Below are 26,630 nucleotides of genomic sequence, written 5' to 3'. Positions count from 1 at the left end.
ATTTTAATGCTGTCTATTTTTGTTCTCTATTCTTCCCTGTGCCCCTTTATTTGTCTGCTGTGCCCTCAATTCTTCAATCTCTTAAGGGAATGGCAATAATAATGGGATGGGACATGTGGGACACCAGTTGGACAGCCCTGACATTTTGGATCATTCCAGTATGTGATCCATTTTCTTAAAGAGAATGTACACCATCTGTATTTGAAGGGATTATCTCACTACCTGCACTTGGCTTTTCCTAATGTATTTTTATTTATATCAATAGAGCACAAGCAGTATAATAACTAATAAGTATACATATACACAGGTTAAGTAGGATCTGAGTTGAGAGAGTGTTCCCTACTGAGGAGTTCAGGGATGGAGACAGTCAGTAACATACAGTGAGACGAGTGAAGAAATTTAGTGAGGAGCAGAGGAGTAAAGAGCTTTGAACGTTAGCAGAAGGGTTTTGTGTGCTATCATTTGCTTATCAGGCAACAACGATAGAGATTTTACAGAGGATGAACAGGTTCTCTCTTTGTAGCGAGCGGGAGGATTCATACAGCGGAGATTAAGACCAATTGAAGGGGAGAGGTCTGGGATACTGGTTAGTAGGAGGTTGCAATAGTATAAAAGGGCTAGGATAAGCCATGTTTGCATTTTGATTTGTGTAACTAGCTGTAGGCCTCTGCACTCTTTATGGAGACCTTCAGTATGCCACTTGAATAGAGTCCTGCCTGCGTTAGTCAATGTTTGATCCAAGAGGAGAGGACCGAGGGAATCACATAGTCACCCCCCACTAGATTATTAAATATGGCATTTAACACTTATAAATGCACCAAATCCAGCATTCGGTTCAGTATTTGGCCTTTTTCAGCAGGATTGGGGCGAATCCTCGTGCCTGGCCGAACTGAACCTGAATCTTTAAAATCACGTGACTTTTTGTCACAAAACAAGGAAGAAAAGATGTTTTCACACGGTTTTCTTTTTTCCATCCAGTACCTGATCTGCATATGCAAATTAGGGTTGGGATCTGTATTCAGCTGAATCTTTCACAAAGGATTCGAGGGTTTGGCCGAATGCAAAATAGTTGATTTGCTGAATCCCTAATTTAGACCCCATTCTGCAGTCGTCATGCAGCACTTGTATAACTGGCTCTGATAAATGATATTTAATGATAAATGGTATGAAGGTATGAGGGACATAGGAGCAGATTTACTAAAGAGTGAAGTGGCTAACGTTACTGACTTTTCGCCAGCGTTGCCACCTGCAGGGACATCGGCAATTCACTAACAGGCGCAGGCACCAATTCGCAAGCAAACGGGAGCGTTGCTAGTGGTCATTCGCGCGTAACGGATGATACTCTGCAAATTCACTAAAATGTGGATTTTACTGAATGTTAGCTCAGCTTAGAATGTTAGTTTCTCCAGACTTGCCTTCGCCACATCAGACCAGACGAAGTGCTAAAAAGCAGCCAGATCTTCCTCAATCCTCTGTCACTTACATCATATCATGTGAGCTGAAAGTACATTAAAGTTCAAAAAACGCTGGCGACTTTTCCTTTTTTTAAGCAGGATTGGCTGCAAAAGTCCTGACTTACTTTTTTGGGTAAGTGGTTTTCTCCAGACATTTTATAAAATATGGAACACTCATTTTACAGTGGCCTCATATGTAGGGCATTATATTAACTTTCTTGTCTTTATTAAAGGGATACTGTCATGGGAAAAAAAATATTTTCAAAATGAATCAGTTAATTTCTCAAAAGAGCAAACAGATTTTTTTATATTCAGTTTTAAAATCTGACATTGGGCTAGACATATTGTCAATTTCCCAGCTGCCCCAAGTCATGTGACTTGTGCTCTGATAAACTTCAATCACTCTTTACTGCTGTACTGCAAGTTGGAGTGATATCACCCCCCTCCCTTCCCCCCCCCCCCCAGAAGCCAAACAAAAGAACAATGGGAAGGTAACCAGATAGCAGCTCCCTAACACAAGATAACAGCTGCCTGGTAGATCTAAGAACAACACTCAATAGTAAAAACCCATGTCCCACTAAGACACATTCAGTTACATTGAGAAGGAAAAACAGCAGCCTGCCAGAAAGCATTTCTCTCCTAAAGTGCAGGCACAAGTCACATGACCAGGGGCAGCTGGGAAATTGACAATATGTCTAGCCCCATGTCAGATTTCAAAATTGAATATGAAAAAATCTGTTTGCTCTTTTGAGAAATGGATTTCAGTGCAGAATTCTGCTGGAGTAGCACTATTAACTGATGTGTTTTGAAAAAAACATGTTTTCCGATGACAGGATCCCTTTAAGGTTCCCTGGACATGTGTTATATAAACCAGTAACTTAAACCATTTGCAGCAACATTTATAATAAAGAAGTCCATACAACTTTAAATTTCCAGCCGTATGCAAATTGACCCAAGCGCAAGATCATTAGCGAAATTTCTCTTGGCACAAATGCTCGCACAACCGATGGAACGCTAGTGAAAAGTCGCCAGTGTTCAACGACCGGGACAAACTTCGCATTTTAGTGAATTAGCATATTCATAGAATATTTACACCTGGCGATGGGTGCGAAGGCGATTCGCCTGTTACTGAATCTGCCCCATAGAGTGATTACATTCTTGGCAGTGAAATCCAGGTATTGTTTTGTAAATGCTTGTTGGTCTCAGTTCAGCTCCTCTATCTCCCTGCTTCCCACCACACTTTAATAAATTCACTCCCATGATTATGATGACGCTACGTCCATGTTTCATGGCAGTTTTCAAGATGAAATACTGAATTCAGGTGAGTGAAACTGACAGTTGTGTGTCTGGTCTCTGTTGCAAGGGTGCTAATGTCTCACCAAGGTGTTCAGTGTTGGATCTTCACCCTTGTATTCAAAAAATGTCCTACAAAAAATCCCTAATCTTCATGTTGCAGAATGAAGCCTAATGATTAGACAGTCCTGATCAGAGCGTTGAAACTAAAGGTAACATTCTAAAACTATACCAGCGATACCAGTTTGGGGTTGGTATGTTTGACAGAGAGACCTTGTGTTTCTGGAAAGAAAATAGAGCAGAAACGTTGTACCACCTTCCTCCACAAGCAAAAGCTGCCTGATTCAGGTTAAACTGTCTTTTAGTATTCACAAAAAAGGGGCAGATTTATCAAGGGTCGAATAGTAAATTTAAAATTTACCCACTCGAATTTTAATCACCCTATTCAAATGTAAATTTGAATGTGAGATTTATCACACCTCCACCATGGAAACAGTATTAATTAAAATATTTACCACCTAAAACCTGCCGAAATTCATGTACAGGTCAATGACAGAGGTCCGTTGAGCCATTTGGAGATGTTACTAGCCTTCCTGACATTCGAGTTTTTTGTAAGGGAGAAAAACTTGATTTGAACGAATCGAATACGATTCGAATTTTAAGGTCGAAACCATTCGATCGAATATTAAAGATTCAAATTTTACGAATCGAATATGATTCGAATTTTCAGATCCATTCGATCGAATATTAGACATTCAAATTTTTTCTTAAATAACCTCCCAGTCAATTTGTGAGTATATTCAAATTAAAAAAAATTCACATGAAATTCAAAATTCGACCGTTGGAATGAGGGCCTCAAAGTGTCAGCCTGAGATGTAAGCTCAAGGCGGAGATCCATTTATTTATATATATATATAGTAAAATGCTTTACTCTCCTAATAATTCAAATTTGGGTAAATAATGCCCACAGAGGCCTTTTATATTATTGGATACGCTAATGACCCACAGTAATTGGCAGTTTAATGTTCCCTGAAGTGGCTGTCAGTATTCCTGTGGGACCCACGGCTCAATAATAAAGAAGCACCTACACACTAATGGAATTAGAGCTCAAACATATACCTAAACCTCATCACAATTTATTGGTCACCACGATTCCACTGGGGATTTGAGGACCATGCTTGGTAATTTAGATGGAACAGACTTTGACCATTTCTGTCTCAAGCCAAACGAGGGGCATATTAAAGTGATTATATTTCAGCCATTTATATGTAATCCATTCCTTAGCATTACCTACTAGCTCTGACCAATATGTAAACCCGAGCCATGTAGAACATTGTTAGAGGACGTCAATGTGTAGGGACGAAGAAGTAGCTTCCTATATTAATTTATGATAAAAATCTATTGATCTTAAATCCAAACCCCCCGTAGAGCATGTTCTCAAGATATCTCCATAGAAATGCTGGAGGAAACATAACAATGACCAACCCAATTATTGATCTATTGATCCCGAATATCCTAGAAACCTACTTAGTAAGGGGGCCTAAGGTTAGGGTTATTAACTACCCTGTATATCCCGTGACATTTTCATGGAATACCCTTAGCATACAAATAATGTCTCCTTACCCAAAAAATGTTCCTTGCGGCTCTGAAAATACCGAAATAGTGGTTTCTATAGCAACATGCTGCATCCCGAGTCCACATGATAGACCTTTATTTCCCCCCCATTGTTCTAACTGGCATGTCTTGATTAAATAGTCATTGGTTGCTTTGTGTTGATAAATCAAGACAACTTATGTCCATGTTGTTTCATGAAGATCCCTCTGGTCCATCAAGTCTTCCCAGGAACCCAATTCTTGATTATAGTCTGCTTCTGGCTAGTAGGAACCATTTCTCAAACACCTTAAAGTTCACAGAGTTATTCACTACACTGGTTATAACCCAGCCTGTCTGACTACATCCAGCTCCTTTCTTACTGGCTCCTTCCCCAAGTATACCTTCGGCACCCAGGGTCATACTGTCCCAGAAAAAAACCCGGTGGGCCCACACCGGGCCAGACCCCATTCCCGATCTCCTGGTCCGAGAAAAAAACAAAACAAATTGTGGCACCGCACAGCGTAGTTTGCACATGCATGCAGCATGGCTCCTTTTGTGCATGCGCCGCATCGCAGTAGGGGATCCGGGGCCCCCCAGTCCGACCCTGTCGCCACCCTTGCCTGCCCCTGTGGGAGTTGGTGGATTCTCGTGCAGTAAGTCCTGGCGGTACCGAGTAGCTGAGGGCCAAGTCCAAAGCCAAAGGTGATTGTTATAGGCAGAAGAGCACGCCTAGACAGGAATCCAGTTACTCACCTGGGATTTGTGTTTGCCATATGTGATAGTTTCCCTTTGAAGTAATAGAACGTGGGTGCTCATTTTGGAAGCCCCAGCTGCTTCACCATTCCAGTATAAACGAAGTGGCAATCTCATTAATTTGCATCAGAACTGAGCCAAGTACTATTGGCACCCCAAGACAATATCACTTCATCTGGTGCCCAAGTCACCTACCTACCCTGCCTATTCCTATTTCTGGGCTTTGGTTTGCATTCTTCCAACCTAAAGAACCTCATTGAGATCCCCCTTCCATTGTAGTAAACTCTAAACCAGGCCCCAAGCCATTTTTAACAAAACTCATACATGTTAGTGCTGCAGCGGGTCGGGTAACCGCGGGTTCCCTGCAAAAAAGCAGGTACCGTGTGGAATGAGGGTTGGCTTTTCAAGTGCGGGTATAGATGTGGGTCTGCAGTGTCGCAGGTCTGTGGGATGCAGGTTGGGTTGTGGGTCTCTTCCTGCTGCAGCTCTCTCCCTCCAGCTTTCCCTCCACTCATCTCCCCCTCCCTTCTGACTTCAGGCACGTCCGGTTTGCAGCAACATCACTTCCGGTTTGATGGTGGTCGGCGGGCTGTGGCTCAGTTGCGGATAAGGCAGTTGCGTGTCCGGCTTGGGTAGCGGTTCAAAGTGGGTAAATATGCGGGTCGCGTTTCAGGTTGCGAGCTGCAAGTTCGGGTTGGGCCCGGGTCAGTGACGGAACTAGGTGGGGGCGGGCCGTGCAGCCGGGCGCCGCCCCCACCCTCATCCGTGCGGCGCTGCAGCCGACTCCAGCCAGCGTGATTGCTGTGGGGGCCCTTGGGGGGTGCGGGCCCTGGCCTAATTGCACCCCCTGCTCCCCCGGTAGTTACGCCACTGGTACGGGTCTTAGAAATTGGTTCCGCACAGGACTGTAAGTGCTGCTTCCAAATGAAGACCTGCTATTCTGTTTGTGAACTCGGGCAGGCTTTGTTAGTAGAATCATGGAAGATGAAAGGCCTAGGGAACAGTATAAACCTTGGCTGACCAGTGAACCCTGCTTTGGAAAGATCCCGTGACCGTATGTTTGCTTTCCTCTCAGATTTTCCATAACTCGTCTATTAAAAGAGTGAGAATTGGATGAGAGTCCTTAAGTAGAGGATAAGTACAATGGAAAATATTTATTCTCTGCGGTTAGCATAAGCAACAGACCCTGCGAGTTTGCGTTCCGCCGATCGGCAATACCGTGAGCGACGCCTAAACGCTTCCTTGCACCATCGACATTTCCCTGTTTGCCCAGCAAAAACTATTTGGTCTCGTCAAGTTTTTAAATAAATAAAAAAAACCTTTAATAAAGCTGTTTGCCATAATACTGCTCTTTCTATAGAGCCTCCGTATCTGAGAAGCAAAGCAGAAAGGCTTGCGTTGCTTTCCCTGACGCTGCAAGTTTGGGCGTTGGGAGAAAAAGGTTATTTTGGGCAACACAATGAAATTCAAGAGGAAACCCAGTCTTTAGTTACATTCGCTAACACTGCACACCTCAGTTAACAAGGTGACCCCGCAGTATTTACAGTGATTGATGGTGGGTCTGAGTAATGCTATTAGTGAGCTCTGTGTGTATATATATATATAAATATAAACGTATATATATAAATATAGCACAGCACCTTTATTTTAACCCGATTGTTGCCAGTATTGGAAACAAGGGGGGCAGGCAGCAGATTTAAAGCTGTTTGAATCACCCAGTGCAGCTCCCTTGCATGGGGTAGGCAAGAGGGGGGAGTTGCCCCTCCCTGACTTCTACAGCTAGTTCCAAGAATTTGTTTGTAAATTTAATTCCCAATAGTGATGGGCAAATTTATTCGCCAGGTGCGAATTTTGCCGGCAATTTTCGCGACAATTAATAGGTGCCCATTGACTTTAATGTGCGCCAGAATTGTCACCAGAATTTTGAAGCTGGCGTCAAAATTCGTGTTTTGCACATTTTTCGCTATTTTGCTAATTTTGCAGGAAATTCGCAATTTTTTCTGCAAAACGGGAGAAATTCGCCCATCACTGATTCCCAACAATACAAAATGTTTTGTAAACTTCCCACTGCATGGCAAGCCTTAATTAGCTTATCTCTTTGTCACAGGTTCATCTTCAGTGGGATGCTACCCTGATATTACAAGTATCGGACCTGTTATCCAGAATGCTTGGGGCTTTCCAGATAACGGATCTTTCCAGTGGCCTAACTAGATATTACTGGGCCCCACAGCAAATTATTTTTAAGGCCCTCAAAATGTCTAGAAGTTGACCTGTTTTGGCAATATTTATTGAAATTGTATATGAATTAGCGCCTCATGGGGCCCCTATACCTCCAGAGCCCCCCTGCAGCCGCAGGGTCTGCTTCCTCTGTAGTTACGCCCCTGGATCTTTCCATAATTTGGATCTTCATACCTTAAGTCTACTAGAAAATCATATAAACATTAAATAAACCCGATAGGCTGGTTTTGCCTCCAATAAGGATTAATTATATCTTAGTTGGGATCAAGTACAAACTACTGTTTTATTATTACAGTGAAAAAGAATTTTTTAAAAAAAAAATGATTTGGATAAAATGGAGTCTATGGGAGATGGATTCAGAGCTTTCTAGATAACGGATTTCCAAATAACGGATCCCATACCTGTAGTTTACTTGCCCCTCCCTGGAAAATTTTCTGCGGACACCCATGCTGCCTTGTATCTAATAACATGTTCCATCAAGGGTGCATCCATTGGTTGTCAGAGTATAGGGGAGGCCTTCTCACAAATCAGGGATCACAAGCTCAGATTCTTATTGGCTGAACTGTCATTAACAGTCAAACTGACCATAACGGTGCCCAATCAGTGACTTCTAATCACTAAGAGAACTCTTTGTGAAGGTACGTTGTTGTTTTTTTTACTTTTTAATTAACAGGACAGTATATAGGGAAAATTTTAAACTTTACTAAGATGCCAAGAGGAGGACACTTGGGTCACTGACCCTACCAATGAATCTATGGCTTGACTGATAGAGTGTGAATAGGAGATGGGACTGCCTAACACTGATACTGTGACCCTGAGTACAAGTGCTGGAGTGTTATGGGGAGCACAAATATGACCCTCGTTGCTCATTCAAAACGGACTCACTTTAGGTAAGTGACTGTGTCCTGCACTGAGCACTGCGCTCTTCTCTCTGGCATTCCCTTTTAGCCGTGTTCTGCACCTTGGCCTGCAGACAAAATCCATCCTGAGGTGCAGAGTACAGGTATAGGATCCGTTATCCAGAAACCCGTTATCCAGAAAGCTTCAAATAATGGAAAGGCTGTCTCCCATAGACTCCATTTCATCAACATAACCCAAATTTTTAAAAATGATTTCCTATTTCTCTGTAATAATAAACCAGTAGCTTGTACTTGATCCCAACTAAGATTAATCCTTATTGGAGGCAACACCAGCCTATTGGGTGTATTTAATGTTTAACTTATTTTTTAGTAGACTTAAGGTATGGAGATCCAAATTACAGAACGATCCATTATCCAGAAAACCTCAGGTCCAGAGCATTTTGGATAACAGGTCCTATATCTGTACTTAAAGCCTGCCAATATGTACAGGGGCCCCATTGCAATTTTTTTGCACTTTGCACCCTGCCTTCCACATTGTAAATGAATCTTTAAAGAATAGGTGAATCGTTTCTTTTTTTTTAATCTTTAAAATGACTCTAAACTACCCCGGAATAGCATACATTTCTCCCTGCATTACATTTTTCTTTTCTCTATTACAGCTCAACGGCAGCTCTTTTAGTTACTTCATTGTGTATAGTATACAAAATAAAAAAATGAAGCCCAACTGACAAGTTGCTAAGACTACGACATTCTATAACAAACTAAAAGTTACTATGACTTTAGGAATAGTGCTCTACATCACAGAAAGATCCATTATCTGGAAAACCCTAGGTCCCACATATCCAGAATAACAGATCCCATTCCAGTATAAGTCATAAATGCTTCCAAAAAACTAAAACACCCCTATACATATATGGTGGCCTCATCTCCAAACTGAGTTGCCAACTGGCCCATATGTTAAAGGGGTGGTTCACCTTTGAGTTAATTTTTATTATGAAGTAGAGAGTGATATTCTGAGACAATTTGCAATTGATTTTCATTTCTTATTATTTGTGGTTTTCTAGATATTTAGCTTTTTATTCAGCAGCTCTTCATTTTGCAACAATCAAGTTTCTAGGGCCATAATTACCCTAACAACCATGTACTGATTTGAATAAGAGACTGGAATATGAATAGGAGAGACCTGAATAGAAAGACAAGTAATACAAAGTAGCAATAACAATATATTTATAGCTTTACAGAACATTTGTTTTTTAGATGGGGTCAGTGACCCCCATTTGAAGCTGGAAAGAGTCAGAAGAAGAAGGCAAATAATCCAAAAACTCTGGTCCGGTCGTGATGTTGAGGGGCGCGTCTGTGACGTAGAAGGGGCGGGCATTGTGATTCTAGGGGCAACATTATGACATGGCGATTGACGATTGCCCGATTGCCACGTCAATCTCAGGTAATCCTGCCTGTATTCCGGGCAGCCCTTCCAAAAACCGGGCTGTTTGGGTCAAAACCAGACAGGGGCAGCCCTAGTCTTTGCTAATGATACTAATTGACCTTAGAGTATTTGTGTGCTTATTGTGTATGATAAAGAAAGGATAATGAGAATGATAGGTGTTGGTGAGTGTGGACCTCCTGGTGCAGAGGGGTAAGTAAGAACTTTAATACTGAACAGGGATAACAGATTAAAGATGATTGAGTGCCGGTATATATTGGCCAAAGACTGTTAGGGGGAAGTTGACTAATAACAGGTTCTATGGGGCAAATTCACTAACCTCCGAAAATTCGCCAGCGACAGCTTCGCTCACGCGAAACACTTCGCCAGGCGTAGATTCGCTACAACGCTGATTCACTAAAATCCGAAGTTGCGTCCAGGGCGCCGAATGCTGGCAAAGTTGTGCTAGCGTTACTGCGCCAAGCGAAGTGAAGTTGCGCTAGCGTTGGCTAATTTGCATACGTCGGGAAGTTGAATGGACGTATATGTTGCAGCAAATACATTACACTACACAAGCCCAGGAAACCTTAATAAAATAAAATAAAGTTGTTATATTGCCCTACACATGAGCCCAGTGTATAGTTTATGTGCCATATGTTAGGAAATGTAGGGGGGAAGCCGGTTACCCCAAAAAAATGTACTCTCTTTTTCAGCCTATCACCCTGAATAAAGGAAAAGATGCCAGCGTTTTTTGGGACTTAAAAAAATGTTCAACAATTTTTTTGAGGAACTCCTATCTACTCTATTGCAGTTCACCTGGTCTAAGGTGGCGAAGGCAAGTCTGGCGATAGAGGTAACGTTCAGTAAAATGCGCAGCTTCGTGAATTTGCTTAGCAAATTCACCTGGCGTTAGGGAGCGAAGTACCGCTAGAGTCTGTCTCCTTCGCTAGTTACGCGACCGTTAGTTAATTCCGAAATGACGTCACGCTGGCGAAAAGTCACTTCGCCTTTTAGTAAATTTTCCCCTATGTCTTTTCATTACATAACGAATACTGCAAAACCCAAGTTTGAGATAAATACAGTTTTCTGATTCCTCAGAAGTTTAAGTTCATGCTGAACCCACTTATTGTCCATGTTACAGACTCAGAAGGAACCTAAAGCTTCATTAACCATCAACTGTTGCCTTTGTGTCTTTAAGGACGTTCCACTAAAGCCCATGCTCCTCCCTCTGTGGATTCTGCGCTACTTACTCCTGCTCTGTGCAGTTCATTGGGTGCAGGAGGGCCTGGGCTGCTACAAGTGCTTCGTCTCCAATAAAGAAAGAGTTGAAATCTGCGACTATGTATTTATGAAGCAACGGCTGGATGTGGAGATTTGTAGTCGCATCATGAAGAAGACTTTTCTGCCTCTGGATACTTATGTCATAGGTAGGTAAAATATCATATGAGTTGATATGTTGCTGTATAAAGGCTGAAGCTGGGGCTTATTTAGATAAATTGGGCAGTAAGCCATAGCATGTACAGACTTTGCAACTGCATTCTATGTTCTTGTCAGTAGAGGGAGCCAGTACAGGATTTCTTTGCAACACAACTATCAGGCACAATATGATTGTAAGGTGCCCAAATGAGATAAAAATCAGCCGCTAATACTGAGCCTCACTGACTTCAGTCTACTTGCACTTAACATTTATAGGCGAAAATTCGCCAGAAATCTCATCCGCAGGGACATCGCCAATTTACTAACAGGCGTAAAAGACGATTCACTAGTGAAAGAGACCGTCGCAAGCGCAGTTTTGGCAGGTGAATTTTCGCTCCGGTGAAAGATTATTACCCCTTTCGCCAGCGTTTCCTTCACCACCTTAGACCTGGCGAACTGATAAGATGAAGTGACATCCTCCTCAATCTTATGTCAGTGACATCATATTGTGTATGCCGGAAAGTCATAAAAGTTCTAAAAAACGCTGTTTTTTTTTTCATATTTTAAAGCGGGATTGCCTTCAAAAGTTCTAAGTATTAAAGATTTTTGTGTTAACATTTTTTTTAACCATTTCAGGGGCATGTTTTAGGGTGGGCTCATGTCTACGGCATTAGAGGATCTCTTTTGGCTTTATTTTGCTTCCTTGGACATGTGCATACCTCCCAACATTTTGGAAATAAAAAGAGGGACAAAAAAGTTGCCGTGCGTAGAGCAGCACATTTTTTGAACATGCCGGTTTTTGTGGCCACACACACACAGTGACATCATCAGAAGTAGCCGTGATCAGAAAAAAGGAGTAAAAATTGCTATTGAGAAGACCCGCGGCCCGACTCGCGGCCCGACCCGCAAACTCGCAGAACCGCCGACCTGCATCAATACCAGCACCCGGAACTTCTACCCACAGGTTTTTGCGGGTAACCCACAGGTACCTGACCCGCTGATGTCACTTCCGGTTTACAAAGACAGCACTTCCTGATTCATGATAGTCAGCGGGTCACAGGTCTGGGTTGCGGATAAGGTACTTGCGGGTCGGGTTGCGGGTCCAAGTGGGTAAGAATGCGGGTCCGGGTCTGGGATTGCGGATTGCAGGTTGCGGGTACAGGTCGAGTACAGCTTCCAAAAAATGGACCCGTGCAGGACTCTAGTCTAACTTCTCCCAAGGGACCTGTTATCTTATATTACAATTACTTATCTAGATATATTTGAATTGCTACAAATGTATCTAATCTTCTGTTGTGGCTGTACTGGGCTCTGTGCCAAAAGCCAATTAAGTTAGAAACTTTGTTTTTTTTGGCTGTTCATTGCAGAGAAAAACTGGACTTTCCAGTACAAATGAGGGACTGCGGGTTGAGCTGTCAAAAGAGGGACTGTCCCTCTAAAAACGGGACAGTTGGGAGGTATGCATGTGTAATAATAAGTGGCCACTTCAAGCATTTGCACCAACATCTCTAATAAAGACAGATATATATATGACCGATATGTACCTGCCCTATTCAAATGGACCTAAGCGTAAGTGTACTAATGAAGTTTCACTAGGCAGAAATGACCGTTAGAGAAAGTTTGCTATGAATTGCTCTCACTGGCGAATTAATGCTAGCAAAAGTTGCCAATGTTCAGCTGCCGAGATGCAACTTCGTATTTTAGTAAATAAGGCGTAGTGGTAATGAATTTATGCCTGGCGATGTGGCGCGAAGTGTGGCGGAGTCTTTGCTGGTGAAAATTCGCCCTTTTGTGAATTTGCCCCATGAAATCAGCACAGTCCTTCAAGCTGGGTTTTCTAGGCGCGTCCCTCATGTGTGCCAGGGCCGTGTGCCACTTTTCTGGGTGAATAATAAGCAAAGTGCATAACAGGCTGGCACAAGGGAGCCCTCTGCATAACACGTATCTTTCCCAGGTGGTAATTACAGGGCACACTTTGCCTGCTGCTCTAACTGAACTGGAGGGTCTGTAAGTGCAACACCCACCCAATACTGCCCCTTCCCTTTAGTAGGCAAAGCTTGTGCTCATTAAAGCTCTGGTAAATCTTTTAAAGCTCTTCAATTTTTAAGAATTTCATATCTGGCAAAATCTTTTCATCTGATTGCAGCACAAGTTGCACTGGAATTCAGGGAAGGATTATTATTGTAGGTGTGAAAAAATGGCGAACTGTACCTAGACTTTGCCCTCCTATAGTAAATAAGCACTTATATACAGTTATCCAGAATGGTCGGGACCTGGCGTTTTTCCAGATGATGGATCTTTCTGTAATTTAGATCGTCATACCTACTAAATGATAGTTTGAACAATAAATAAACCCAATAGGCTGGTTCTGCTTCCAATAAGGATTAATTATATCTTAGTTGGGATCAAGTACAAGCTACTGTTTTATTATTACAGAGAAAAAGGAGATCATTAAAAAAAAATTGGATTATTTAGTTAAAATGGAGTCTATGGGAGAGGGCCTTCCTGTAATTCGGAGCTTTCTGGATAACAGGTTTACAGACATCGGATCCCATACCTGTAAAATCATAGATTCTATAGTTTTATAAAGGATAGCCAAACTATAGTTCTATACTACTACAAATCTAATTGCTTTTCTATTAATTACCACCTTGTTTGCGAAGAACCTAATAGTGATACTCAGAGTTCCCTGTATAACTCAGCCTGCAGCCTTGTGCCTTTATATGGTCACAGATTAACCCCTCAGTGACTTCTAATATCCTTATCATTTACAGTAGGGGGTACATTATCCCTTATAATACATGAGTGATACTCAGAGTTCCCTGTATAACTCAGCCTGCAGCCTTGTGCCTTTATATGGTCACTGAACAATCCCTCAGTGACTTCTAATATCCTTATCATTTACAGTAGGGGGTACATTATCCCTTATAATACATGAGTGATACTCAGAGTTCCCTGTATAACTCAGCCTGCAGCCTTGTGTCTTTATATGGTCACAGAACAACCCCTCAGTGACTTCTAATATCCTTATCATTTACAGTAGGGGGTACATTATCCCTTATAATACATGAGTGATACTCAGAGTTCCCTGTATAACTCAGCCTGCAGCCTTGTGCCTTTATATGGTCACAGAACCCCTCAGTGACTTCTAATATCCTTATCATTTACAGTAGGGGGTACATTATCCCTTATAATACATGAGTGATACTCAGAGTTCCCTGTATAACTCAGCCTGCAGCCTTGTGCCTTTATATGGTCACAGAACAACCCCTCAGTGACTTCTAATATCCTTATCATTTACAGTAGGGGGTACATTATCCCTTATAATACATGAGTGATACTCAGAGTTCCCTGTATAACTCAGCCTGCAGCCTTGTGCCCTTATATGGTCACAGAACCCCTCAGTGACTTCTAATATTCTTATCATTTACAGTAGGGGGTACATTAGTCTTTATACAATGACAGATTGTGCCGTGCCGTATGCTTTCTAACACAGTATTGTCTCATTGCAGCAATGTCACAGAAAGAAATCGTAAGACAAGCGATGAATGGTTTTTATGATGAAGTGAAGAAGCAGTACACACAGGGTGAGTTTGCATCAGTTCGACAAGGCCTGAATCTCCCCCAGTAATCAATAATGTAAGTATGAGGCAGTGTGTCACACAAACCAAGAGCCCACCTACTTGCTAGGTTCCATCAGCCAATCAATGGGCAGAGTGGGAATTTTTCTCCATCACTTCCTGTTAGAGTGAGAACCTTTTTTTTCAGTGAGTGACAGAACACAAAATGGCGGCTCAAGTAAAAAGATGTAACAGGGCTGTTTATGACAATTGGATCAGATTCTGTGATAGCTCTATTAGCAAGTACCAATAAAAGAATGAAAATCTGAGCTTTAGATGGTTATCCAGGTCTTTATATGAAAAGTAACTTGAAGCTTTCTTTTTTTACAAACTATACACACACTTTAAAATAAAATATTGTGCAGTTTGATACAAATTCGAACACCCAGTGAGTGCAGCTGTCGTCTATGTGAGAGAACTTCCTTTGTGTTGTTAAAACAAATTCATAAACTCACATTAAATTGATTAAACACCACACAGATATCTCAGTGGGGCAGATTTACTAAAGTGTGAAGTGGATAAAGCTGGCGACAATTCACTAGTATTGCCACCCGCAGGGACATCACTGATTTACTAACAGGCGCAGGCGCCAATCTGCTTGCGAAAGAGACCGCCGCTATCGGTCAATCGCAGTCTATCGCCAGTCGACTTTTCGCTCTGGTGAACGGACAATACTCCCCAAATTCACTTAAGTGCGGATTTTACTGAAGGTTACCTCTTTCACAGAGTTGCTTTCGCCACCTCAGACCAGGCCAAGTGCTATAAAGCAATCTTCTGTCACTTACATCATATCCTGTGAGCCGAAAATGCATTAAAATTCAAAAAACACTGGTGACTTTTCCTTTTTTGAAGTGGGATTGGCTGCAAAAGTCCTGACAAACTTTTTTTGGGTAACCGGTTTCTTCTAGACATTTTATAACATATGGAACATTCATTTTACATTGGGCTCATGTGTAGGGCATTGTATTAACTCTCTTGTCTTTATTAAAGGAACAGTTCAGTGTAAAAACTGGGTAAATAGATAGATTGTGCAAAATAAAACATTGTCTTATATAGTTAGTTAGCCAACAATATAATGTATAAAGGCTGGAGTGACTGGATGTCTAACATAATAGCCAGAACACTACTTCCTGCTTTTCAGCTCTCTTGGTTTCCACTGATTGGTTACCAGGCAGTAACCAATCAGTGACTTGAGGGGGAGCCACATGGGTCATACCTGTTGCTTTTGAATCTTAGCTGAATGCTGAGGATCAATTACAAACTCACGGAACAGTTATGTCCCATGTGGCCCCCCTTATAGTCACTGACTAACTAAGAGTTAGAGAGCTGAAAAGCAGGAAGTAGTGTTCTGGCTATTATGTTACACATCCAGTCACTCCAGCATTACATTACATTTTTGCCTAACTAACTATATTAGAAACATTTTTTATTTTGCACAGCCTATCTATTTACCCAGTTTTTATTTTTACACTGAACTGTTCCTTTAAGGTTCCTTGGGATTTGTAAGTATTTGCATCATAAAGACCTCCATATAACTTTAAATTTCCCACCGTATGCAAATTGACTTAAGCAAAAGATCACTAGCGAATTTTCGCTAGGCACAAATGAATGCTCGCACTGCTGAAGTAACGCTAGCGAAAAGTTGCCAGCATTCGGCGCCCTGGACAAAAATCTGCATATTAGTGAATTGGCGTATACTGAGCGCATTTGCACCTGGCGAAGTGTTGTGATGTTGTGAAACGGATGCTGGCGAAAATTTGCAGCTTAGCAAATCTGCCGCAGTGACAGCCGACTCACCAGACCTACAGCAGATTGGAGTGTGGAAATACAAGCTAAATGATGGTGATTCAGCTCTCAGTTAACTTATTTTGGCATGTTAAAGAACGACTGAGTCTAAGCAACTTTTCAATTGGTCTTCATTATTTTTTATATTTTTTTAATTACTTTTTTTTGGCTTTTTCCATATTTCATGTAGGGACCCCTACTGGGTAATCTGCCCTGCAGCTTTAAGGCCCCCACCTTTTTCTTAGAGTGATCTGCCAGGAGAGAATGACACTCCCCTGCTACACTGCTATATAGTGTGTGTAGGGAGTGGCCACTTCCTCTTTGGCCTGTGGATGGTGATCCAGCTGGGTGTGCTCAGGGGAGCCTGGCTACAGCTAGGCCCAGAAAGGCCCATGTGCTTTGGAAGAAGAAGTCGGGGACCAGGTAACCCCGTGAATGAGGAATAGTTACACTAGGGCAGACTTGTCATAGTCTCTCTAGGAGAGAAAGGCAGAGAGGTGAGAGAGAAAGAGCAGCTGAAGCTCCAACAAGGATTTGCAGTAAGGGAGTAGCTTCCCAGAGGCTCTGTGTGTTGCCTCCAGTCAGGGACCTCAGTGAAGAGGGAATGTAGGGTAGAAGCTGCTTTCCTGACAACTTCCAGGAGGGAATGTGTGTGAATACTGCAAATGCCTAATGGAGACCTTTCCTCTGTGAGAAATGCCTAATGCCTGCAGCTCTGTGTGAGAAATGTGCTATTGCCTCAGCTCCTGTGTGACTACTAAACCTGTGGTCACTTGCCTCGTGCATAGTTAAATAAACTACTGTTTTATTGCAAGAACCTCCGGGCGCCCATCTTTTGTTGTATGCACAGTAGCCTGGGGGATGTAGTTGCACTACACCATAGAGGGAACACTTCCACATGGCGAAGGCCCTGACCCTGTTGTGTGAAGTCGCGTGTAACCCATGCTTCTACTGCTAGCTGGACAGTTTAACTATTTGTGTGCTATGCAGCCCAAATAGGTGTTACATTCAAATGGGGGGTCACTGACCCCATCTAAAAAAAAATGCTCTGTAAGACTACAAATGTATTGTTATTGCTACTTTTTATTCCTCATCTTTCTATTCAGGCCTCTCCTATTCATATTTCAGTCTCTTATTTAAATCAATGCATGGTTACTAGGGCAAGTTGGACTCTAGCAACCAGACTGCTGAACTTGAAAACTGGAGAGCTTTATACATATGAATGCCATTACTTACATATAAGAAACATCTGTAAAGCCTGACTTGTGCTTGCCCACAGGTCCATATCCCCTGTTCAGGATGATAGCCCAGAACTTCACTACACGGATGCACTGGGTTCTAGCAGGTAAGGGTGTGTGTGTGACTGTTACACCAAAACTGCACTCACCCTGAAAAGTAAATGGTAATAATAATAATAAATTCTACTTGTCTTCATTTACAGTTAGGCCCATAAATCTTTGGACAGAGACAACTTTTTTTTTCTAATTTTGGTTCTGTACATTACCACAATGAATTTTAAATGAAACAACTCAGATGCAGTTGAACTGCAGACTTTCAGCTTTAATTCAGGGGCTCAAAAGTAATTGGACAATTGACTTCAAGGCTATTTCATGGGCAGGTTTGGGCAATTTCTTCGTTATGTCATTATCAATTAAGCAGATAAAGCCCTGGAGTTGATTTGAGGGGGGGGGGTGCTTGTATGAGTAAGATTTTGCTGTGAACAGACATGTGGTCAAAGGAGCTCCCATGCAGATGAAACAAGCCATACTTAACTTGCAAAAACAGGAAACATCCATCCGAGAAATTGCTACAATATTAGGAGTGGCAAAATCTACAGTTTGGTACATCCTGAGAAAGAAAGAAATCACTGGTGAACTCAGCAACGCAAAAAGACCTCCTGGACATCTATGGAAGACAACAGTGATGGATGATCTCAGAATCATTTCCATGGTGAAGAGAAACCCATTCACAACAGCCAAACAAGTGAACACCACTCTCCAGGAGGTAGAGTATCCATATCCAAGTCTTACATAAAGAGAAGACTGCATGAAAGTAAACACAGAAGGAGCACTGCAAGGTGCAAGCCACTCATAAGCATCAAGATTGGACTTTGCTAAAAGAAACATCTAAAAAAAGCCAGCACAGTTCTGGAAAAACATTCTTTGGACAGATGAAACCAAGATCAACCTCTACCAGAATGATGGCAAGAAAAAAGTATGGAGAAGACGTGGAACAGCTCATGATCCAAAGCATAGCACATGATGTATAAAAGATTTGGGAGGCAGTGTGATGGCTTGGGTGTGCATGGCTGCCAGTGGCACTGGGACACTAGTGTTTATCCATCATGTGACACAGGACAGAAGCACAAGAATGAATTCTGAGCTGTTCAGAGACACTGTCTGCTCAAATCCAGCTAAATGCAGTCACATTGATTGGGAGGCGTTTCATAATGGCCCAAAACATACAGCCAAAGCAACCCAGGAGTTTATTAAAGCAAAGAAGTGGAATATTGTTGAATGGCCAAGTCAGTCACCTGATCTGAACCCAATTGAGCTGCATTTCACTTGTTGAAGACTAAACGTCGGACAGAAAGGCCACAAACAAACAGCAAGTGAAAGCCGCTGCAGTAAAGGCCTGGCAGAGCATTAAACAGGAGGAAACCCAGAATGTGGTGATGTCCATGAGTTCAACACTTCAGGCTGTCATTGCCAGCAAAGGGTTTTCAATCAAGTATTAGAAATTAACATTTTATTTTCAGTTTTTTAATTTGTCCAATTGATTTGGAGCCCCTGAAATGAAGTGATTGTGTTAAAAAAAGTCCTCAGTTCCTCACATTTTTATGCAATCTTTTTGTTCAACCCACTGAACTAAAGCGGAAAGTTGTTTCATTTAAAATCCATTGCGGTAATGTACAGAACCAAATTTAGAAAAAAAAGTTGTCTGTCCAAATATTTATGGGCCTAACTGTATATTGTAATCAGTCAGGTCAGGTTCAACAGGGAGACTTCATTACAAATCTAGTCACCCCTGAGTGGACTACTTGCTCATCACACCTGCTGAATCTTTTATAAGTATGATAATACATTGAATTGTCCTGGTTACAGCTGGGACCCTAATGTTGGTAGTGATATTTTGAATGGGGGAGGCCCAGGTGGCCATGGGAAAAATATGTGTAATTATAATTCAGTGTTTTCTCTTCCTTTAGCCAAGAGACCAATGGAATGTGTTCCCCCATGTGGTAAGTATATGTGACGGAATGCTTGTTTTTTCATGGTTTATTAGATTCATCCTATATAGAGGAGGCGCCATTAACTGACTGTATTGCATGTTCTTTTCTGATCTGTTCGAACATTTTGGTCACATTTGTTGGGTAATAACTATTGTCCTAGTTTTACTTCTGTTACCCATAGAGATGACGGTTTCTCTGTTATACCTTATCTGCAGGTGTGCAGGAAAAAGCCAGGAAATTCAACTGCTTGAACTGTGAAGAAGAGAGCTGCAATCTACCTATAGAATGTCCAAGTATGTGGCACTATGTTCTACTAGCAGATGGTCCACAAACAAATGTCTTCAGTTGGGGTGCAACACACACTGTAGCAGACAGCACCAACAGGAATATTTGTTTAAAAAGCCTTTATTATGCTTTTCTTAGGCTTTGTAATCAGGACTGTTACAATGTTTCAAGCCAAACAATGGCCCTTTATCGAGTCTCGTTTTTGACGTCCATTTTTTTGGACACTGGCGCTTATTTGCCGGCGAAAATGATGAATTAATTCGCCCATCACTACTAGCGAATCATTAGCATGGCAGGCCATAGAAGTACTGGGATCCCTTGTGCATGAGGATAATGTGCCTGGGTCTTGCCACTGATGCACGGTATCAGGAAGAACCAGGAAATAGGTTCAGGGTGCTTATGTGGTTGAGCACAAATAGGGGCAAATTCACTTAAGCGGCGAAAATGCGCTAGCGACGCCTTCGCCACACTTTCGCCAGGGCGCCGCTAATTCACTAAAATCCGAAGTTGCGCTCAGGGAGGCGAAAGGTAGCGAAGTTGCGCTAGTGTTAATTCATCAAGCAAAGCAAAGTTACGCTAGCGATGCCTAATTTGCATACGGCGCCAAGTTAAAGTACAATGGACGTATATGTAGCAGCAAATAAATTACACTACACAAGGCTGGGAAAGCTTCATAAGATAAAATAGAGTTGTTATTTTGCCCTACACATGTGCCCAGTGTATAGTTTAGGTGCCATATTTTAGGAAATGTAGGGGGAAAGGAGGGTACCCCCCAAAAATGTACGATCTTTTTCAGCCTATCACCCTTAAAAAAGAAAAAGACACAGCGTTTTTTTGGGACTTAGAAAAAATTTCAACTTTTTTTGAAGCAAGTCCTATCTACTCTATTGCACTTTGCCTGGTCTGAGGTGGCGAAGGCAAGTCTGGCGCAAGAGGTAACGTTCAGTAAAATGCGCAAGTTAGTGAATTAGCGTAGTTACGTCCCTTCACCATAGCGAAACTTCGCCTGGTGTAAGGGTGCGAAGTAGCGCTAGAGTAGGTCCACTTAATTTACGGATGCTGGCGAATTTACGCCAGCACCCGTTAGTAAATTGGCGAAGTAACGAAATGACGTCACGCTGGCGAATTTACGCTACCGTTAGCCGATTCGCGCTTTAGTGAATTTGCTCCATAGAGTCAAGCGCTTTGTGTTTAGCATATAAATAAACCCAGTTTTGCACCAGCTTTTTGTGAATGAACCTTCTTTACTTTCTTTTTCAGTCGAGGACGTCTATGTACATGAGTTCCAGAGGGTAGTCATGAATTGCAGTACAGACTTCCCCCTTCCAGTGGATGACATTACTGTCCGATGGAAATTTTATTGGAATGTAAGTTCCAGACTACATACTGAGGAATATAATGGAAAACATACATTCTACTTTTATCATATAATTTGCTCTTGTACTTGTGCTTCTCCTCCCACTGGGCAGGCTGGGTCCTCTTCTTTGGCTCTCAATTTTCTTGCAGAGACTTGTTCTTTTGTCATCTTAGCAAATACAAAGCTTCTATTTATATAATGAAGTGAGGGAACTTTCACTCTCCATCAAATACATAGAGGTTAGAATTCAGTCTTTGGAACACCGAAACGTTCTCCTGCAGATGATGCTAAGGTTTCAGATGAAGGTTGATGGAAATGCCTCCATTCAAATGCTGGAGGACAATGAGTCACATTCACCCTAATATGCCGGCTTTATTGTTTCCAGGATAGAACTAGACGGTGGTCACACTTCACAGCTTTACATAAAGGGGTGGAATTATTCTTTTTAATCACGCGCATGGTTTTGGAGAAGCAAGGCACCTATGCCTGTGAGATTAGCACCGATGAAGATGTCCTCATCCGAAAATACTTCTTTATAAATGGTAAGTAAATTACTTTACACCTTTTTACATTTTGAGCTGGGTAGTATTTAAGATGCAGTGTAAGGGTATTATTTTTTTGACAGGTTAGGGCAGAGACACACACTGCGATTTGGGGAGATTAGATGGAAATCGTGGGTGATGGCACTTCGTTTTCCGACGTTGCCCGTAGTTTAGGAAATCGAATTGCTCCGAGTGCCATCCCGCCAGCGGTTCAAGCATTATATTCCAATGCCACTTTACACCGAATAACTGAAGTGACGCCTTCCCCACTACTCAGATTTGGCTACAACTCACGACTGTTTAATGTACGGTGAATCAAACATGAATTTTGACATATCAGATGCATTGCTTTGGACTAGTGTTTGCTTATAATACACACTGAAGTCCAGCATGACCTTGCTGATATACACAGCTCACCAATCTCTTGATCCAGGTATAGTTCTGCTATGTAAACTTTAAATAGATATTTCCAGCTGGGTTTCCCAGGCTCTGGATAATGAGCAAACGCCTGTACTAGATGCTGTTCTTCCCTTTCTTTCATCAGCAGAGCTGGCCTAGTCTTTTTTCTGGTTTTCCAGGACTGGTCTGCTCTAGGCCCTCTCCACTTCCTGGGTGCTACAATGTATTGCACCCTCTAGTTTGCCCCAATCACTCATTCTGAAGACTTAAAGGAGAAGGAAAGTAAGCTTTATCAGAAAGCTCTATATAAATACACCAGTAAACCCCCAAAGTAATGCTGCTCTGAGTCCTCTGTCAAAAGAAACACCACATTTCTTTCCTTCTATTGTGTACTCATGGGCTTCTGTATCAGACTTCCTGTTTTCAGCTTAAACCTCCAGGGCTTGGGCTTGAGCATGCTCAGTTTGCTTCTCTCTTCCTCTCCCCCTCCCTTTTCCCCCTCCCTGCTGTAATCTGTGTCCAGAGCTATGAGTGAGCAGGGAGAGACTCAGTGATGTCACACCAAGCTAATATGGCAGCTGCTATCCTAAACAAACATAGAGAGCTTCTAGAGCTGTATACTCAGGTATGGTAAAGCATTCTCCAGAATAAATACACTGTTCTAGCTTGGACTATTGTGGCTAATCTATTGGCAATAAACTTTCCTTCTCCTTTAAGATGAAGAATTTTATGTTTTATTTTTCAGTGACCAGCAGTTCTCTTTATGAGTCCATGAAACACATGCAAGAGCTATTTGAAAGGATTGTCCAACCCACCACCCCTAAGCCAGCTAGAGTGGGACTCCGCAATTTGTTTGTCTTCAGAGACCTCCTCAACCCAAAGAAACCCTTGCCAGTGGCTAAATATATTTTATACACAGCAATTGTCTCTACGATTACCGTGCTGCTTGTCCTGATTGTTGGGTAAGAGCCAGAATCTCTTGCATGCACAGAAATCCCTATATCTTACAAAACTGCCACATTTGGGGGTATATTTATCAAAGAGTAAAGTTAAAGATCGCCACTCTTCATTCATTTCTATGGGGTTTTGAAAGGGTGAACTGTCACTTTCACCGATTGATAAATACTCTTTTAACGATCCCATAGAAATGAATGGAGAGTGGCAGTATTTCACTCTAGAGGACTGTGGTGACCTCTAACTTTACTTTTTGATAAATATACCCCAATAAACTTTGTTTTTTTTTTTAAATCTTATTTGGCAGAAGGAATGCATCAATGCACCACAGCTGACACCTGGCTTTAGGGCTATTTACATGCCTTCAGGCATTTATACTGTACAGGTAAGGGATCTGTTATCCGGAAACCCATTATCCAGAAAGCTCCGAATTACAGAAAGGATGGCTCCCATGGACTCCATTATAATCAAATAATCCAGATTTTTCAAATCGATTTCCTTTTTCTCTGTAATAATAAAACAGTAGCATGTACTTTATCCCAACTAAGATATAATTAATCCTTATTGGAAGCAAAACCAACCTATTGGGTTTATTTAATGTTTACATGATTTTCTAGTAGATTTTCTAGTAGATGCAAATTACGGAAAGATCCGTTATCCAGAAAATCTCAGGTCCCGAGCATTGTGGATAACAGGTCTCATACCTGTACTGTAAATTCAAGAAGCTCAAGCATATTGACAAATAGCCTTCCAGAATCCCACAAGGCCACAAGCTTGGCCCAACTGTCTGTTATTGTGTTATGGAAGCCTTTCATCTCTGCTCTTTCCCTGATTTAGTATTATTCAGGCCTGATCTTATAACTGCTAAATAAGGACTGCAACCTGAGAGGTCTGCCCTGGACACCTTTGTAATTCAATGGTCTGGTCCCTTGGCCAAGCAAACAGATCTGGCAACTTTTCGGATCAATTTATGACTGAGCCTCGATCATATATCAGCCAGGGGAAACTGGCATTTAGCCTCAACTGGCAGACCTGACCAATGGCCAAACCAGTGGATCACAAAGGGGTCCAGAGCAGGATCCTCAGGATGTTCATCTCTGCCTTGACCATGCTTCATTGTAAATTAGGTTGTACTGGCCACTTTTAAATGAGGCCTCCTCTCTTTTGTGATCCAATAGTTTGTGTTTGCCCCCTTAGTGTTTGGCCAAATGGTCACAACTGTCAGCCTTACTATTTGACTGAGCTTCAGATATTGGCCAGAAAAGCTGTACCTTTTTATTAGTAGATTCACGCATTCAGGTTCTAAGGCACAGTAACTCACCATTCGGAATATATAGTAAATAAAGTACCCCCTCTTGTAAAATATAAGGATATTATAAGTTACAGAGGAGTTCCATGACCATATATATATATATATATATATATAATATATATTAAAAAACATGTGTTTATACAGGTCATGGAACTCTGAGGTGATTTCTAATATCCTCATATTTTGCAACAGGGGGTACTTTATTATCATACACACGTTTCAGTGAGTCATGTGAAAGAAATGACATCACTAAGCTCCGATTATAACCGATGACATCACTAAGCACAATTTATAAGGATATAATTTACAGGATATTCATGTTTCTTGTGTTTTATATATATATATACCTAACCAGTTCTGTGCATCTGTAATAGGGGATGCGCTGACTAACTGTTCCCTCTCTCCTGGTTACAGAATCCCCTGTTACTTTATATATAAATAAGGAGCAGTTGTGATGTGGAGCGGCTGAGAAATTAAAGCTACGTGATCACTCCATCCCTTGACACCCTCAACAGCATGTGTGTGTATATTATTTAATAAACAGGAGATTTCTATAAAATCCTGAAATTCCACAGAATCCTGATTATAATGAAGATCTTTAGGGAAAAAAAAGAAAATAAGATTTCATCTTGTAGTGTCTCTGTGTTTTGGTATGAAATGGGCTAGTGACTATATGTCATAATTAAAACTGCACTTAAAGGGGAGGTTCACCTTTAAGTTAACTTTTAGTAGGTTATAGAATGGTTAATTCTAAGCAACTTTTCAATTGACCGTCATTTTTCAATCGTTATAGCTTTTTTAATTATTTGCCTTCTTCTTCTCTTTCCAGTTTTCAAATGGGGGTCACTGACCCCATCTAAAAACAAATGCTCTGTAAGGCTACACATTTATTGTTATTGCTACTTTTTATTTATTCATCTTTCTATTCAGACCTCAATTTATAAACCAGTCTCTTATTCAAATCAGTGCACAGTTGCTATGTTAAATTGGACCCCAGCAACCACATTGGTAAAATTACAAACTGGAGAGCTGCTGAATAAAAAGCTAAATAACTTAAAAACCACAAATATTAGAAAATTGAAACCTATTGCAAATTGTCTCAGAATATCACTCTCTACATCATTGTTTTCCAACCTGTGTTGTACCGAGGTAAACCACACCCACTTTAAACCACACCCACTTTAAACCACATCCATGTTACCACAAGAACTTTTAAGACAATATCCATATTAATGGTGGTAGTACACCAAAACCCAAATGGTTGGTAACTGCAGGGATATCAGTCATCACTCATATGTGAAAAAATTAAGTCATATTAAAACATACCTTAATCAAGAGACACATTATCCAGAAAGCTCAGAAATATGGGAAATATGAATTTTAAAAAATGATTTCCTTTTTCTCTGTTATAATAAAACAGTAGCTTGTACTTAATCCCAATTAAGATATTATGAATCTTTATTGGAAGGAAAACCAGCCTATTGAGTTTATTTAATGTTTACATGATTTTCTAGTAGACTTAAGATATAAAGATCCAAATTACGGAAAGATCCGTTATCCAGAAAATCCCGGGTTCCGAGCATTCTGGATAACAGGTCCATATATTATGAATTCTGGAAGGGGAGACACCTTCCTATTTGTGCCACTATGTTTCACTTCCACATAGGTTGGAACCTACTTTAGGGCAGGGGGGAAGTCCCTAGACCAGAGAAGCTTACAATCTAATCTAAGCAGAATCTCACTATAAATCCAGTCTCATCAGAATCTTGATAACTGATCAATTTTGATTCCTCTCCTCACTCACTATATCATCTCATTGGCTGTTTGCTCAGACCACCCCTAGAAGCCTCTGATTTCATTACTAAGTGCTCAGGTTATGTATTTAAAGGTAAGTAAACTCATTTACATGACACCATACACTGACACAGGCTGAGTAATTGATTTTAGACTAAAATGTTGGCATAGTAAGAGGTGTTTGCAAGAAAAAAAACCAATGTATTACACACCATTGCTTTTTCAAGGTGCAACTATTTTGTCCTATACTCATCTTTTCATCGATAGGGAACAAAGTACCATATTAATAATATTTGTTTATTAGTCTTATAATGGGGCTATTT

The 26,630-nt window shown here is 41.4% G+C and overlaps 1 protein-coding gene across 6 annotated transcripts; it reads left to right on the top strand.

Moving 5' to 3' along the window:
* Nucleotides 1–7,783: 7,783 nt before the first annotated feature.
* LOC108696814 (sperm acrosome membrane-associated protein 6) lies at nucleotides 7,784–25,081 on the top strand. 6 transcript variants are annotated; one of them, XM_018226472.2, is made up of 10 exons: nucleotides 7,784–7,969; nucleotides 10,813–11,041; nucleotides 14,543–14,617; nucleotides 17,715–17,780; nucleotides 19,641–19,673; nucleotides 19,880–19,957; nucleotides 21,210–21,316; nucleotides 21,692–21,848; nucleotides 22,993–23,209; nucleotides 24,928–25,079. In XM_018226472.2, exons 2-10 carry the CDS (start codon nucleotides 10,831–10,833, stop codon nucleotides 24,953–24,955), a joined length of 972 nt encoding a protein of 323 aa, XP_018081961.2. In that variant the 5' UTR covers nucleotides 7,784–7,969; nucleotides 10,813–10,830; the 3' UTR covers nucleotides 24,956–25,079. The 6 variants fall into 6 exon arrangements, with proteins under 6 accessions (XP_018081961.2, XP_041425622.1, XP_041425623.1 ...); XM_041569688.1 differs by lacking the exon at nucleotides 7,784–7,969 and adding an exon at nucleotides 7,994–8,221; XM_041569687.1 differs by lacking the exons at nucleotides 7,784–7,969; nucleotides 24,928–25,079 and adding exons at nucleotides 9,464–9,635; nucleotides 23,509–23,614.
* Nucleotides 25,082–26,630: the final 1,549 nt, after the last annotated feature.

This window comes from Xenopus laevis, chromosome 7L (genome assembly GCF_017654675.1).
Source record: "Xenopus laevis strain J_2021 chromosome 7L, Xenopus_laevis_v10.1, whole genome shotgun sequence".
NCBI lineage: Eukaryota > Metazoa > Chordata > Amphibia > Anura > Pipidae > Xenopus > Xenopus laevis.
The sequence above is the reverse complement of the archived record's forward strand: the minus strand, read 5'-3'. Positions and strand labels throughout refer to the sequence as shown.